Source organism: Bubalus bubalis, chromosome 3, assembly GCF_019923935.1.
Source record: "Bubalus bubalis isolate 160015118507 breed Murrah chromosome 3, NDDB_SH_1, whole genome shotgun sequence".
Taxonomy (NCBI): domain Eukaryota; kingdom Metazoa; phylum Chordata; class Mammalia; order Artiodactyla; family Bovidae; genus Bubalus; species Bubalus bubalis.
Window position 1 is genome coordinate 163,701,603 of NC_059159.1, and position 13,501 is coordinate 163,715,103.

At 38.2% G+C, this 13,501-nt stretch overlaps 1 protein-coding gene and 1 long non-coding RNA gene across 7 annotated transcripts in view; one reads left to right on the forward strand and one right to left on the reverse strand.

Moving 5' to 3' along the window:
* Positions 1 to 13,501, forward strand: part of KIAA1958 (KIAA1958 ortholog) — a 126,849-nt gene that overhangs the window by 83,608 nt on the left and 29,740 nt on the right. For 2 of the 6 annotated variants that reach the window (XM_025282235.3, XM_006079967.4), the window contains exon 3: positions 7,698 to 11,605. The exons of 3 other annotated variants lie outside the window; for them this stretch is intronic. In XM_025282235.3, the coding sequence (XP_025138020.2) occupies positions 7,698 to 8,743 (1,046 nt within the window). In that variant the 3' untranslated portion in view covers positions 8,744 to 11,605. Of the gene's footprint in view, positions 1 to 7,697; positions 11,606 to 13,501 lie in introns of those variants that run through there. One more of the 6 variants, XM_044940457.2, reaches the window with a different exon arrangement.
* LOC123332955 overlaps positions 1 to 13,501 on the reverse strand; it is a 38,839-nt gene that overhangs the window by 5,971 nt on the left and 19,367 nt on the right. Inside the window, exons 2-4 of the long non-coding RNA XR_006550164.2 lie at positions 3,816 to 3,923; positions 2,926 to 3,075; positions 2,611 to 2,773 (exon numbers count right to left, since the gene is read on the reverse strand). This is a non-coding gene — a long non-coding RNA (uncharacterized LOC123332955). The remainder of the gene's footprint in view (positions 1 to 2,610; positions 2,774 to 2,925; positions 3,076 to 3,815; positions 3,924 to 13,501) is intronic.

The window sequence follows — 13,501 nt, forward strand, 5'->3', positions numbered from 1 at the left end:
GATTTTTGTGGATATATTAATTCTGGTATGGTTAAAGAATTCCTACTAGTTTTTTCTTATCCTGATAGTAAGATAAAGATACTGTCCTGTAGCAATTTGTGTGAGAGCTGATAGATCCTTATTTCTTAAGGAAATAGCCCTAGGAAAAGCTTCATTATTACAGACATCCAGATCACTGTTTCTGACCACAGCTGACTCTGAAGAACCTTAATAAAGGATAAAGTGACTTTGAGACTCTGTGAGTCCCCAGATTGAATTTTATGTCACCTGTTTTAATTTTTAGTTCTTTCCAAATGCAGTCAGTACAGTTGGTCTAAAGTAGATTGTATAATTATACATACAAAGTTATTTCAGTAACTGTCCTTTCAGCTTTGATGTTACTTCAGTCAACAAAATATGAGTGGTTATTGAATGCTCCTACTTCTCAAGAGCTTTTTCAGACCCTGGGAATAAAGCAGCAAAGTCCTGGCTTTTACAGAGCTTACAGCTCACCTGGGCAGAGATAAATGCTAAACAGATTGTCGAGTAAATATATATTATGTTAGATGGTAGTAGGTATATGGAAGAAAATAACAGCATAAGAGGAGTAGAGAATGTCAGAGGTGGAGAAATGTTGGGTTGATTTTTTTTTTTTTTTAAGTAGCTTCTACTTTTTTAAGTAGCTTTCTTAGCATGTGGAGGATCTTTGTACTTAGTACAATCGGTCTCCTTTCCTTAATGTATATCTTTATAATTACTATATAAGACTCTCTAAGTGTCCATCCTGCTGGCCTGGCTTTATTCCCCTTCTCCCACCCGCGAACCAGGGTCAGTGTTTCACAGTCCTCATGAGCACACACCTTCCCATCCCTTGCCCTTTGTGCATGCAGTTCTTTCTGGAATGCTCTGCCCTCCCGTTCTGCGTAACCAAGTGATGCCCATCCTTTAATATCTAACCCAAATCTCTGTTCCCCCATGGTATAGAGCTCCAACCCATCTCAAACTCATTTTGACTTCTCTCTCTTTTCTTTGGAATTCCTGTAGGATCTGCAACCCGTGCCACAAACTCAGTGCCTAATTACACAGTCGTGCATGGTCTTTTTAATTAGTTTTATGTGCGTTTCTTATCTCTTCGATGCCATCTGTGTAAGCATCAGAGACTTGCCTTTGACTACACCCCATAAGTCGTCTTAAAATGCTAGGTGGGGCACAGTGCATACTCACACATGTGGATTAAATATTAATTCCACTGCAGCCTCATAAATACAAATCTACTCACCAGATTTCTTTTACTTTCTTTACTTTTCAAATTTAAAATATGCTTTTATTTAATAAGCTTATGGGCTTATCTTTCACTGGTTTATAAAGAGAATTTGAACATCATTTCTGTATCAAGTAAAAAGACAAAATAGTCTTCTTGAATGAGTTAAAAAGAAGTTAAACAGCAGGAAATGTTTAAATGTTTCTTATTGCTTCAAATGTATGGCTTGAATAAAATCACGAAAGGGATGAGAGAGGTGAGTTTATTTTTTGTTAAATTGAGTGCCACAGCAATAAGAGTAAACTGCTCTGAACTTAAATCTAACATAAATCTCCTCAGATTAAATGAGAACACAAGATACTGAACTAATTATGTGTTTTTTCATGCTGTCTCCTAACAAGGGAGGAAATAATTGGATTAATGGGGCATAGAGACTATGTAAATAAGTACAGAAAAGCTCTCTGCATAAAAACTTTACGCAGGCCTTCCAAAGAGTCCCTGGGCCGGTGTTGAGACTCTTTCCTAGGGCTCTTCTCCAAATCATAGATCCCTTGAAAGTCAGTAATCGAAAACCTTTCAGTCTGTTGGCTACATTTGTCAAAGGCCCATGTCACTACACTAGTTTTATGGGGTGGCTTCTCCTTTTTAGAAACTTTGAGTAAGTTTTAGTAATAAATATTATGGCAGTAAATATTATGGATGGTACAGGCAAGAAATAAGTAACCATTGGTCTGAAGAAGCAAGGTCACTCACATCTTCTGTGTACTAAGTTATCCACTCAACTTACAACCAAAGCCATACTAGTGATGATGGCGGCAGCAGCAGCCCAGCAGGCTTGCGCTGTGGTGAGGAGGGAGGCAGTCTAAACTGCAGGTCTGGGGCAGGGCAGACCTGCTTAAAATCCATTTTTGCAAGCCATGCATGTCCAGAAGTTCTCCTTTTATATCAGACTTAGACCAAAATTCAAGATGTTGAGTCATTTAAAATATATGTGCAGGATCTGTGGATTTAAAACTATTAGTACATATTCAGGCAGTTTTCAAACCCAGTCACCATTTGGTAAGCTCTAGTGTGCTGGAACACATGCTGGCTATGTAATTAATGGGCCATGAGTGAAGTCGCTCAGTCGTGTCCGACTCTTTGCGACCCCATGGACTGTAGCCTAACCAGGTTCCTCCGTCCATGGGATTTTCCAGGCAAGAATACTGGAGTGGGTTGCCATTCCCTTCTCCAGGAGATTTTCCCAACCCGGGATTTGAACCCAGGTCTCCTGCATTGTAGGCAGATGCTTTACCGCCACCAGGGAAGATTAATGGGGCATAGAGACTATAAATAAGTATAGAAAAGCTGTCTGCTTTAAAACTTCATACCTTTTCTAATACCCTTTCTTGGAGGGGAGGTGGGTGTTGACTTGGACGTTCTGCTTGTTCCCTCAGGCTCTGACCTTCTGCTTCCACTGAAGAGGTTCAGGTTATGGATCATTTCATTGTCTGCGAATGTTTTCCACCACATCATGCAGATGTGAGCTAACCCCTGTTTTAATATAGAGCAAAGTTTGTTGAAGATTTTCTTAGCATGGGAGGAGATAGATTTATATCATAATAGAGTACTACGAATCTGACCATGTAGTTTTCTGAGCAACTAGTTTTGTTAGGGTAAAATGCAGTGTATTAATAATGACTTACAGACACAACCCGGCGACATCTGGCCTGTGGGTTTTCAGACCTCTCCTCGTGCCACTCTCCTTTGGATCACTTTTCTCTGGGCACACTGACGTTCTTTCAGGTCTTCTAACTCAGTTTCCATTGTAGGAGCTTCTCACGTGCTGTTCCCTCCTATAGTTAGTTAAGTTAAGTCACTTCAGTCGAGTCTGACTCTGTGCGACCCCATAGACTGCAGCCCACCAGGCTCCCCAGTTCCTGGGATTCTCCAGGCAAAAACACTGGAGTGGGTTGCCATTTCCTTCTCTGATGCATGAAAGTGAAAAGTGAAAGTGAAGTCGCTCAGTCGTGTCCGACTCTTAGCGACCCCATGGACTGCAGCCTACCAGGCTCCTCCATCCATGGGATTTTCCAGGCAAGAGTACTGGAGTGGGGTGCCATCGCCTTCTCCTACTTCCTCCTATACTTTGTGTGATCGGCTTCTCATTTTCAGGTCTCACCTGAAAGGTCTTAGAGTCCTCCCTGGAACATCCATCCTTAAGCAGGTCATTTAATTCTTTTTCAGAGTACTCAGTTGTTTTACTTCATAGCACTTGTCAGTTTGTCTAAAATTTATTTATTTGTGTTATTGTCTGTTTCCCTCAGTCTGTGATACATTCCACAAAAACACTCATCCATTCAGACTCAGTTTACTTAATTCCTGACATGTTTTAGTTACTTATTAAATGTGCTTGAAATGCGGTGGGCCCAGCAGGACTTGATGGATTAGCTGTAGCAGGGAAGGAAAGCAGGTGTCAAGGATGGTACTCGGGTTTCAGGCTAGGGAACATAGGCTGGTGGTGGAGGCACTGACTGGGTGGAAGAGCAGGTTTGTGGAGACAGGGCTAAGCTACGTTTTAGGTCTGGGTACTTACATTGATTAGGCTGGTGTGTGAGGGTCAAGGTAGGCAGAGGAAATGTGATTCTGATGCTTACTCATTCATCGTTTGTAAAACTTCGTTTCTAATTGTTAAATGCCGGATCTGTTTAAAAAATAAAATTTGTACTTGCATATTTTGGACTGCCACCTTGTCTTCTTCATCCAGTTTTCAAGACCTTTGGGATTTTACCCACATTCAGTTTAAAAAAATTATTATTAATCACAACTTCTTGATACAATAAAAGCATTTTGCTCATCTCAGTGCATTTTATTCATTAATGACAGTGGCTCATTTAGTTTGTCTGCTAAACCATATACATACTTCTTTTAAGAAAATAGAAAGTGATCTTTATCTTTGTGTTGAAAACAATTTTTGTTGTTATTTAGAATCCAAATTCTATTTCTTACCACATACATTCAAGCAAAATTTAATGAAGTTTGCTGAGTTTTTGATGAATGCCAGAATCTTTCAGGAATGTAACACTACTTCATAGAGTATATTTCATGGATCAGAAAGCATTCAGTGAACATTTATGGGATCCCCGTTAAGTTGCAAGGCACCAAGTCAGGGACTAGAAGTTGCAACAGTTGGAAATTCCCTGGCGGTCCAATGGTTGAGACTCTGCACTTGCAATGCAGGGGGCCCAGTTTGACCCTGATGAGGGAACTAAGACCCCACATGCTGTGTGGTGTGGGCCAGAAATAAAATTTAAAAAATTAACTGAAGTTGCAGCAGTCTCATTCAGATACAAAGAGCTGCATCAGAATTCTGACTTCTGTTTGAGAGCACTTCAAGATAAAAAGAAGCAGAAACAAACATTTTCTCAAATAAAACTAGAAATCTTCAGCTGGAACCATGGTATGTAAAGAAAGGCTGCCAAATGCAGTGATGAAACAGGGATTTGGATATGCTGCTAAGAGAAATATGACTGTAACTATCAAATGGAGGTGTGAGACCTCAGTTTTCTTCTGCTGAGTGGCAGAATTAACAGTCACTGTTGGACTTCCCTTGTGGTAGCACTTCCATAGCAGGGACCATGGGTTTGCTCCTGGCACAGGGAAGTTCCGCATGCAGTGGGATGTGGCCGAAAAATGAAAAAATTAATAATCACTTTTGAAGAACTGGAATGGGGAGCTTGGGTTGGTGATCAGAGCTTCCCTGGACCCTGTTTGCCACCAGAGTGTAGTAGAGGAAGCAGGACTGAATAGAGAACCACATACACACTTGCCGTCTTTGCAGGAAGTCATTTGCCATGGTGATAAGACAGTGGAGAAATGCTTGAATTTATGGCTTGGAAGGGCACACTGTGTACCAGAAGAAAAAAAGATGGATGCACAGTAAAGTTATAGCCATTCAGAGCTACACAGCTTCCACTCCTATAATGCAATCAAGAGATCCCTAAGGGAGAAAGATTGTGCTGACCGTTGGCTTCTCTGCAACCTTGATCACCTCTGTTAATTAACAGCTACGTGGCTGTCTAGGAGAAAATATGTTAGTACCTGTCTTAAACTAAAGTTAAATTTTATTTGGCTTCTCAAAGCCTTTGATATCCCCAGAGTACATAACAGAATAGGTTTGAGATGGAAAACTCGATCTTCATCTGAGAAAAATAAGTTTTAGAGAAGATTCCATGTGAAAGTTGAAGAACTTGAAATGTTTCCCTTAAAGTTGTCTGTGAATGTTTATTTCTTAAAAAGTCTTTGTTTAAAGTTTGAAAACTCTTGTGATAAATGTTTGAACAAGTAGCCACAATGAACAGATGTGCTGACCACTTTGGCTTTGCACGTAAACAGGGAAGTCAGCATGGTAAAAGGTTAAGGTGGCTTCACCTTTTTAATGGAAAGATATACGTTTTTATTGTTGATCCAGAAACAGTTTCAACCGGAAGAAGGTAGCACAGCCAAAAGTTAAGTCTAATGAAGCATAAAATACACTGTTGTGTATTGGAATTTTGGAAATATCTCAAAAATATGCCTATAAAAATATCTAATTAGCTAGCTAGCTTAGTGATTTTTTTTTCATTTTATACAGTTATGAGGACTTTAGCGGTTATAGCTTACAACTGTCATTTTAAAATAATAATGGACATTCATAAATGTGTACAATACAAAAATAGTGTGCTTTATGAATAAAATTCAACTTATTAGAAATTTTATTTTTCTTATTGTTTGTGGTTATTTCAAAGACTTCCCACCGAACAGCCTTACAAATTAAAGTTTTCCTAAATAAGATAATTGGGATAAAATAATATTATATTATACTTTATAGAATCAGAAATTATATTTTTATGTTGTTTTAAATTAACCTTAGTGTTTGCCTCTCAACATCCTTAGGATAACCTGGTTTTTCTATTGTGTGATTTCATTTTTAGAATTTCTCTTTTGAGTTTCACCCAGACCATGTCTGACATAATTGTGGTAATTTTGACAAATGTTTTCATTGTTAATGTTAACATCCCAATTTTAAATTACATGTTACTGAGAGGGAATTGTTTAAATGATACCATTGAGTTTAATCATTGTTTTAAAAAAATCTAGTAAAACAGAGTAGGGCTTCCTTCATAAGCCATAAACACTGGAACTTTTTCTCAAAGTGTGTTCTCTTGAACCTTACCCTGAGCATGGAGGTGTTAGTTTAAATGCAGATTCCTGGGCCTGTACCTAGGAATCTGATTTTGATTGAGCATCTTCTGAAACTTACTGAAGTGTGAAAAACACTATTCCAGAGCAACATTACTTAATCATGAGTGATTCATAATGGAAAGAGGTACCTCCAATCTTTGGTGGCAGAATATAAATAATAAATTAATAAAGTAAAACTATCCAGGAAACATACCTCCTTCCTGACATCTTGTTTATAATAGCCTTACTCAGATTTCATTGTCCTGTCTTTTTAGCTATGAAGTTTTATCCTCATTACTTTCCCAAAACACCAAATTTTTTTTGTGTTGAAATATAGTTGATGTACAGTATTATATTAATTTCAGGTATATTACACAATTATTTGACATTTGAATACATTATGAAATGATCACCACAATAAATCTAGTAACCATCTGTCCCTATACACAGTTATGATACTATTCATGGCCATATTCCTCATGCTGTGTATTTCATCCTTGTGAATTATTTATTATATATACCTCTTACTCCCCTTCACCTATTTTGCCCCACCCTCCCACCGCTTTACCATTTGACAACTACCCATTTGTTCTCTGTATCTGTGAGTCTGTTTTCATTTTGCAAAACTTAGAATATTTTTTATCACTTTTTATAATCTGCCCTGTAATTACATACAGAATATTTATAAACTATGTTTACCTGAATTGCTGTAGAATGTCACATTAACTGCTATAAATGATCTATTTAGTAATTATTAAATATAGATCTCTCTAGAGTTAATGCTAAATAACAAATTTGAATATTTTTGTTTTAATTCAATAAAATGGAACCAGTACAACCTCTGGTTTCACAAATGAAGTGGTTCAAAATGAGTATGTTGCTCTCATGGGGCCCTTGCGCACTGCATTAGGATAAATAGCACATTTCTATTATTTTCTTTTTTTTCCCCCTAAAACAAAGGCTACCTCTAATTTCACTCTTTCCACAAATCTTCGTGCACTAAACTATGTGCCAGTGACATGAGAAGCTCGTTTTGATGATACTGAGTCATCTCATGTCTAGTACATCATTTGTGAAACTGAAGTTGGCTATTATAATGCAACAGGTATGTAAATAACATTTATCAGTGATCTCTGTAAAATTGTTTCCTTCTTCCCCTTTTCATTATAAAAGGAAACTTTATTTCAGAGTAGAAAGTGCATTGTCTGAACTCATGAACACCCTCTCTATCCCTCCCCTCCCCAATTTGTTGCAGACCAGGATGAAAGAGCAGCTGAGCTCAGCAGGGAGCAGAACGAGAAAACCATCCGGAGCACGCAGACTGCGCTCCGCAATTTCCGGGAGTTCCTCATCTCCAAGTATCCTTCTGAAACAAGAGAGATCTATGTCATCCCTTGCAAGGAATTGGATGCCTACCTGGCCTCTTTCTTTGTGGATGCCAGGCAGAAGGATGGATCCGAGTATGAACCCAACAGCTTGGCCAATTACCAGTGTGGACTTGAACGGTACCTAAAAGAACACAGGTATGGCTACAGTATCACCAGGGATAAGGAATTCAAGCGCTCCCAAGAGGCACTCAAACAGAAGCAGATTGAACTCCGCTGCAAAGGAAAAGGAAATAAGCCACACAAGTCCATGAAGCTCACCTTTGCTGATGAGCTCATTCTGCGAAAGAGAGGGCTGCTAAGTCGCTATAACCCTGAGGGCCTGCTCAACCTCGTCTGGCTCAACAACACAAAAGCTTTTGGGCACTGCACAGGCTTTCACGGGTCTACCTTGAAGTGGGGTGACATTCGGCTCCGGGTAACAGAAACGGGACTGGAGTACTTGGAGTGGATGGGTCAAGACACTGGTGACCTAAATGCCAAAACCAAGAGAGGGGGCACAGACTCCCGTGTGTATGCCACCCAGCACGCACCACAGACCTGCCCCGTACAGGACTATAAGGAGTATGCCCAGCGGCGGCCTCCTGCCATGCGCTATGAGGATGCCCCTTTCTACTTGTCCATCAAGCCAGTCGTGAACTTGGCGGCTCTGCATTGGTACAACTGCCAGGCCCTCGGCAAGAACAAGCTGGCCAAGATGGTGAAGACCATGTGTGAGAAGGGGAACATCCCGGGCAGGAAGACCAACTTCAGTGTGTATCAGAGCTGCAGCACCTTGTCCGAGGCCCAGAGCAACCAGCTGGTGCTTATCTGTAACAATCTGAGCCAGCAGGCCGCCCAGTCAGTGGCTGGGCACTCCAACAGTGGCAATTTCATCGTCTCTGCCTCCTATGACTCGTCCTCAGACACGGCTTGACCAGGTGGCTTGAGCAAGATCCCAGTCTGGTTATTGTGTCCAGAGAAACTGTGATTAAGCACTGGTTCTTGTTCCCTTTCCTCTGCCCTCAGTATTAACTTTATACAAATATAAATATATAATATATTTTTCTTTTTACAAATAAGTCAATGGAGATAGTTTAGTATTACTGACATAGTATTTATAGGCTTAAAACAAATGTACTTGTGGTGATGAAATGTAATTACTGTTACAGACTCTACAAAACCATATTCTCAGGCAACACAAACTAGAGGAAGAATTGCGTTTTTGGAGTTTTTTTAAACTGTCAAAAAGGAAACTGGGAGTCAGCCTAGATACTTGTGTCCTCAACTCTTGCTTTTCCTTCCCACCCCCCCCTCATTTTTAGTCTGTTTAATAAATGGCAGTATCTTTTTAATTTTTAAAATTCTCCATTAATCAGGAGGAGACAACACTAACTTTCCTGCTTACACAGAACTGTCAGGTCCAGGATATGAAAATGTTGATATAAACTGGACAGATTTTTATATGCTTTTTTTTTTAAGAATAGTTAGATTTTAACTTCTCTGCCTCATTTTTTGCAATTTATGAAAATCTAGATGTTTAGCTAACTTGTTGTGGGGGCAAAGAGGGTTAGAAGGTGGGAATAAAGGTGCCATTCTTTTTAGAAGCTATATAATTTTTAATATGCAAAGTCCAATATTATGGCATAAAAAGACTGTTACTAGCTCATTTTTATTGTTCTTGAACCTGAATAGAATTTTTTAGTTGTTTTCTAAGAAATCAATGCAAATGAAGTTTTATTATCAGATTTACAAGAAATTTAAAAAACTACCAAAGCTTTGAAATGTTCCCAAGCATTAGATTGTGTATCAAACATAAAGAGAGAGTAGAAAATGGAAAAGTCTTACTGAAAATCGAGAAACACTAGTCAGAACCACAAAAAACTTATACTTTTCGAAGCCCAAATCCCCTGACTTGTTTATTAGGACTGAATTTCAGTCTGTTTTCCCAAGGGGATTGCTTGACTCTGTAGTTGCGATCAAAGGAATATTGACACTCACTTTAGGTAACATTTTGTTATCAGATTTAGTTGAATTCAAAGCACTCTTGAACATGTGCTGTTTCTGCTACAGTAAATATAAATGCATTTATGTGTGATAATCCTGCAATCATAATAATTATAATTTTGATTAAGCAACCCTTCGTGGTGGTTTTTCCAAGGTCTTTATTTTTAAGCCTGTGGTGAATTACTACTTGAGATACTTTAATAATAATAAAAGAGTTTAGATGAGCAAGGTTTCTATCCTGTATAATCATTAACACATTAAAAAAAAGTCCCAGTCTTAATTGTTTTGTTGGATCTGGGCTTCCTGTTGGCAAGTATTTGTTCTTCAAAGCATCCTCGTAATTCACATTAGCTAGGAAGGTAGGTGGCATTTTATGTTTTAATTATACGACCAGGACACATTTTGTTTTGATTTGCTTTGCTGAGTCATCCTGTTAGCTGAGCTTTCCCATGACCAGGCAGCTCTTCCCAACACTAAGTCATAAACACATAAACCCATTTCTCTAAATTGTGACCTTTCCTTGGCTTAGGAGTGGGAAGTCTGCCGTGGCCTTTATGTTAAGCAATCAACTTCATTTCATGACTTTTCTGTCATAGAGAAGCAGCCAAAAACAAGACCAGAAGATACCTTTCTTTAATTTTTTATATTAGTAATGATGATAGCCACTAGTTTTGAGCCACTCTCTGTGCCAGCAGTGTGTGTGCTGAGTGATGTACATGCTCTCCTTATATAAGTAGAACTAATTTATGAAAATTAGAAAACCCAGATAAGCATACAGAAAACAAAATATATACTCATAAATCTGCTAGCCAAAAATAACCACTGTTAATATTGTGTTGGCCAGAAGGTTCATTCGAGTTTTCCCATAACATCATATAGAAAACCCAAACAAACTTTTTGGCCAACCCAATATTTTGGTAACTATATATTTAGATTTCAGTACATACATATTTATTTCTGTATACGTAATCTTTAATCCTTTCCACAACTTTGAAAAGAAGGTTAATTATCTCCATTTTACGTTGAGATCAATCCATGACAGGTTATATGCTAGGGGATGGTACTGTCGTCTGACTCCAGAGTTTTTTCTGTTTACCTGAGTTCCAGCCTGTAATTAGTTTCCAGTGATTTGAGCCGGAGATGGGGACACGATGTCTTCCCATCTGTCAAGTCTGTCTGATTAAAAGGAAGACTGAGTGGTCTTTCATGATGGCACGCTGTGCTCTAGTCCCCCCTCTTCTGCTTATTTTGAACCACAGAGCCTCATTCTCCCTGTTCTCTTGAAAAACATTCCTCTTCTTATTCTGTAGTGGGCTCAGAGATGCGCATGACAGCCTACTGCGGAAGAACTCTTTTTAAAAAAATTTTTCTTTTTTAACATAGGTTACCTCTCATAAAAAAGATGTACATTGTGCATTTTGTTTTTGCATTGACATACTTTTAAAAATTCTGAATTTGTTATTTGACAGCAAAGTAGGTTTGTCATGGGGAAGGTTCATCAGTATGCTCTTAGAAAGCAGAACTAGGAAATTTCGAATTTCTATTTGTGTATATTGAGGTACGAAAGTGAAAAGCTCCTGTTTAATCCTCTAGCATTTTCATTTGGAAGAATGCAGATTGTGAATTATATTTTACTTATTTATATTTTGCTTTGGTAACTTAAACCAAATAGGAACGTTGTGACATTTAGATTTAGAAAACTGTCTTCCGAAGAGTGACTTGGTAGAATTTTCACTGAATTATATTATCTCTTTGAGATAATTAAATTATGAAAAATTATTGGCAGCTACCTCTAAATTTTGTGTTTTTCTATAAATGATACTGAGGATATACTACTGCCAGATGCCATATTTATTATTTGTTATTTTAACTTTAAAAAACGTACATCCATATTGTGGCAGTAGTAGATGCCAAAATCGTGTTTGTGCTTTAGAAAAAATTCAGCAGTCCAGCAGTCTTCACTATAACTGACCGTGTTGCCTTTCCAGGCAATCCCATGGTTCATACAAAAACAGTAAGACCATATTTGCAAAGTTTACACTTTAAGGTCAGTGTAATGTCATGTAAGAAATTTTCTAGTGCCCCTCCTATGACTGGAAGTTTTGGTCTGTCTGCAACAAAAATGCCAAACCCATTTGTCAGCATTTGGATGACATTAGCTGCATAATTTAGTTTTTCTTCTATATTCATGTGAGTGACTGGCTATTGAACATCGTAGATGGTAGCCGTTTTTTTAAAAAAAAATCAAACATAGTGCTTGAAAGGTTAGAGATATTCAGGATGTTTATCCAACAGAACTTATTCTTAAGAGTCCGTCTGTTTCCATGGTTAGGGCTGGTCTGAATATGATTTATAATATATCAGGTACTTGAAGTATTTTTATTATAGTTATTTTTCCCTATATTAAATCACTTCTGATCTGCAGAAGAATGGCCGAAGTGAAGATTGGGTCTCCCTGGTTAGCCGATACTTTCATTGAATTAATTTGTCTAAGTCACATGGCTTAGGTTCTAGGTGCCGTGAAATCAGACGACTTTACTGAGATGAAAATTTATAGTCATATCATCAAATACTTGAAAACCTAGTGTCTAGAGACTAAGAGGGGTACAGAGATGTATAAAATAGTTCCTGCCTTCAAAAGGTTTATAAAAGATACCGTGATAAAAGTTTGATTTCATTTTTGAGAGCCCAGCAAAATACTCTATGCCAGGACTATTTTGCATAGTTTCTCGAACTTTGAATTCATACTGTCTGACCATTATTTAGCCTTTTAATGTGTTGGTTTGTTGTAGAATATTTAATACTGCTTTGAGTATTTTGTGGTGGATCTTCCTTAGAGCCTGTTTTAAAGTCAGTAATAAGACAAAGCCATTTCCACACCATCCATTGTGTTTACATAGAGGCACACGTGCATAGGGATGTGCAGATGATCGTCCGTGGGCGCCGGTTATCCCAGTTACTAAGTTCTTACAGTGCACCATGGTACTGAGTGCTTCTAGATTGTTTCACTTAATTCTTACAGTTGCCTGTGAGAGTATCATCATTTCTCTTTTACAAATGAGGAAATCCAGAGAAGTCAAATAGGTTGCCCACATCACTTAATACATAAGGGCATCAGGAGCTGAAACTAGATCCAGATACCATTAAGCACTGGCCTTTTCTGCTGTAGCTGCCTGTTCACCAGATGATTTACTGTGCTTCTGTGGACTCTCTGAAGTGATAAATTATAAATGGAATTCCTGGTGTAATAAAATCATCCATATTTTTTCAACTCTGAATTGAGAGCAGCGCCCTCACCTGGCTATTTGTTGGCATAAAATTGTATAAGCCCCTCTAACTGGTTCTTTTGAGATGAGGCATTCAGCAAAGTTTTTCCTTTTTTTTTTTTTTTTTGCTTAGCCATGAATAGAGCGCAAAAGTTTGTATCATTCTTTAAAGAACTCTTAGTTTTGTCTTCTGGTGAATGTGCATATGCACAAATAATTATATTTTTAACAAATGGTTGTCCTTTGTTTTTATCCCATGTAAACCAAAAATCCTATTTCAAGAGTTTCTTCTAATTTAGACAGAAACAGGGGAGGTTCTAGGCAGAGGGAATAGCTCTCTTAAGCCCAGGAGCTGATATTGTCATCCACCAGATACTGAATTTTGCCAGTCTGCCACAAAGTTTAGTCTTCTCTGCAAATCG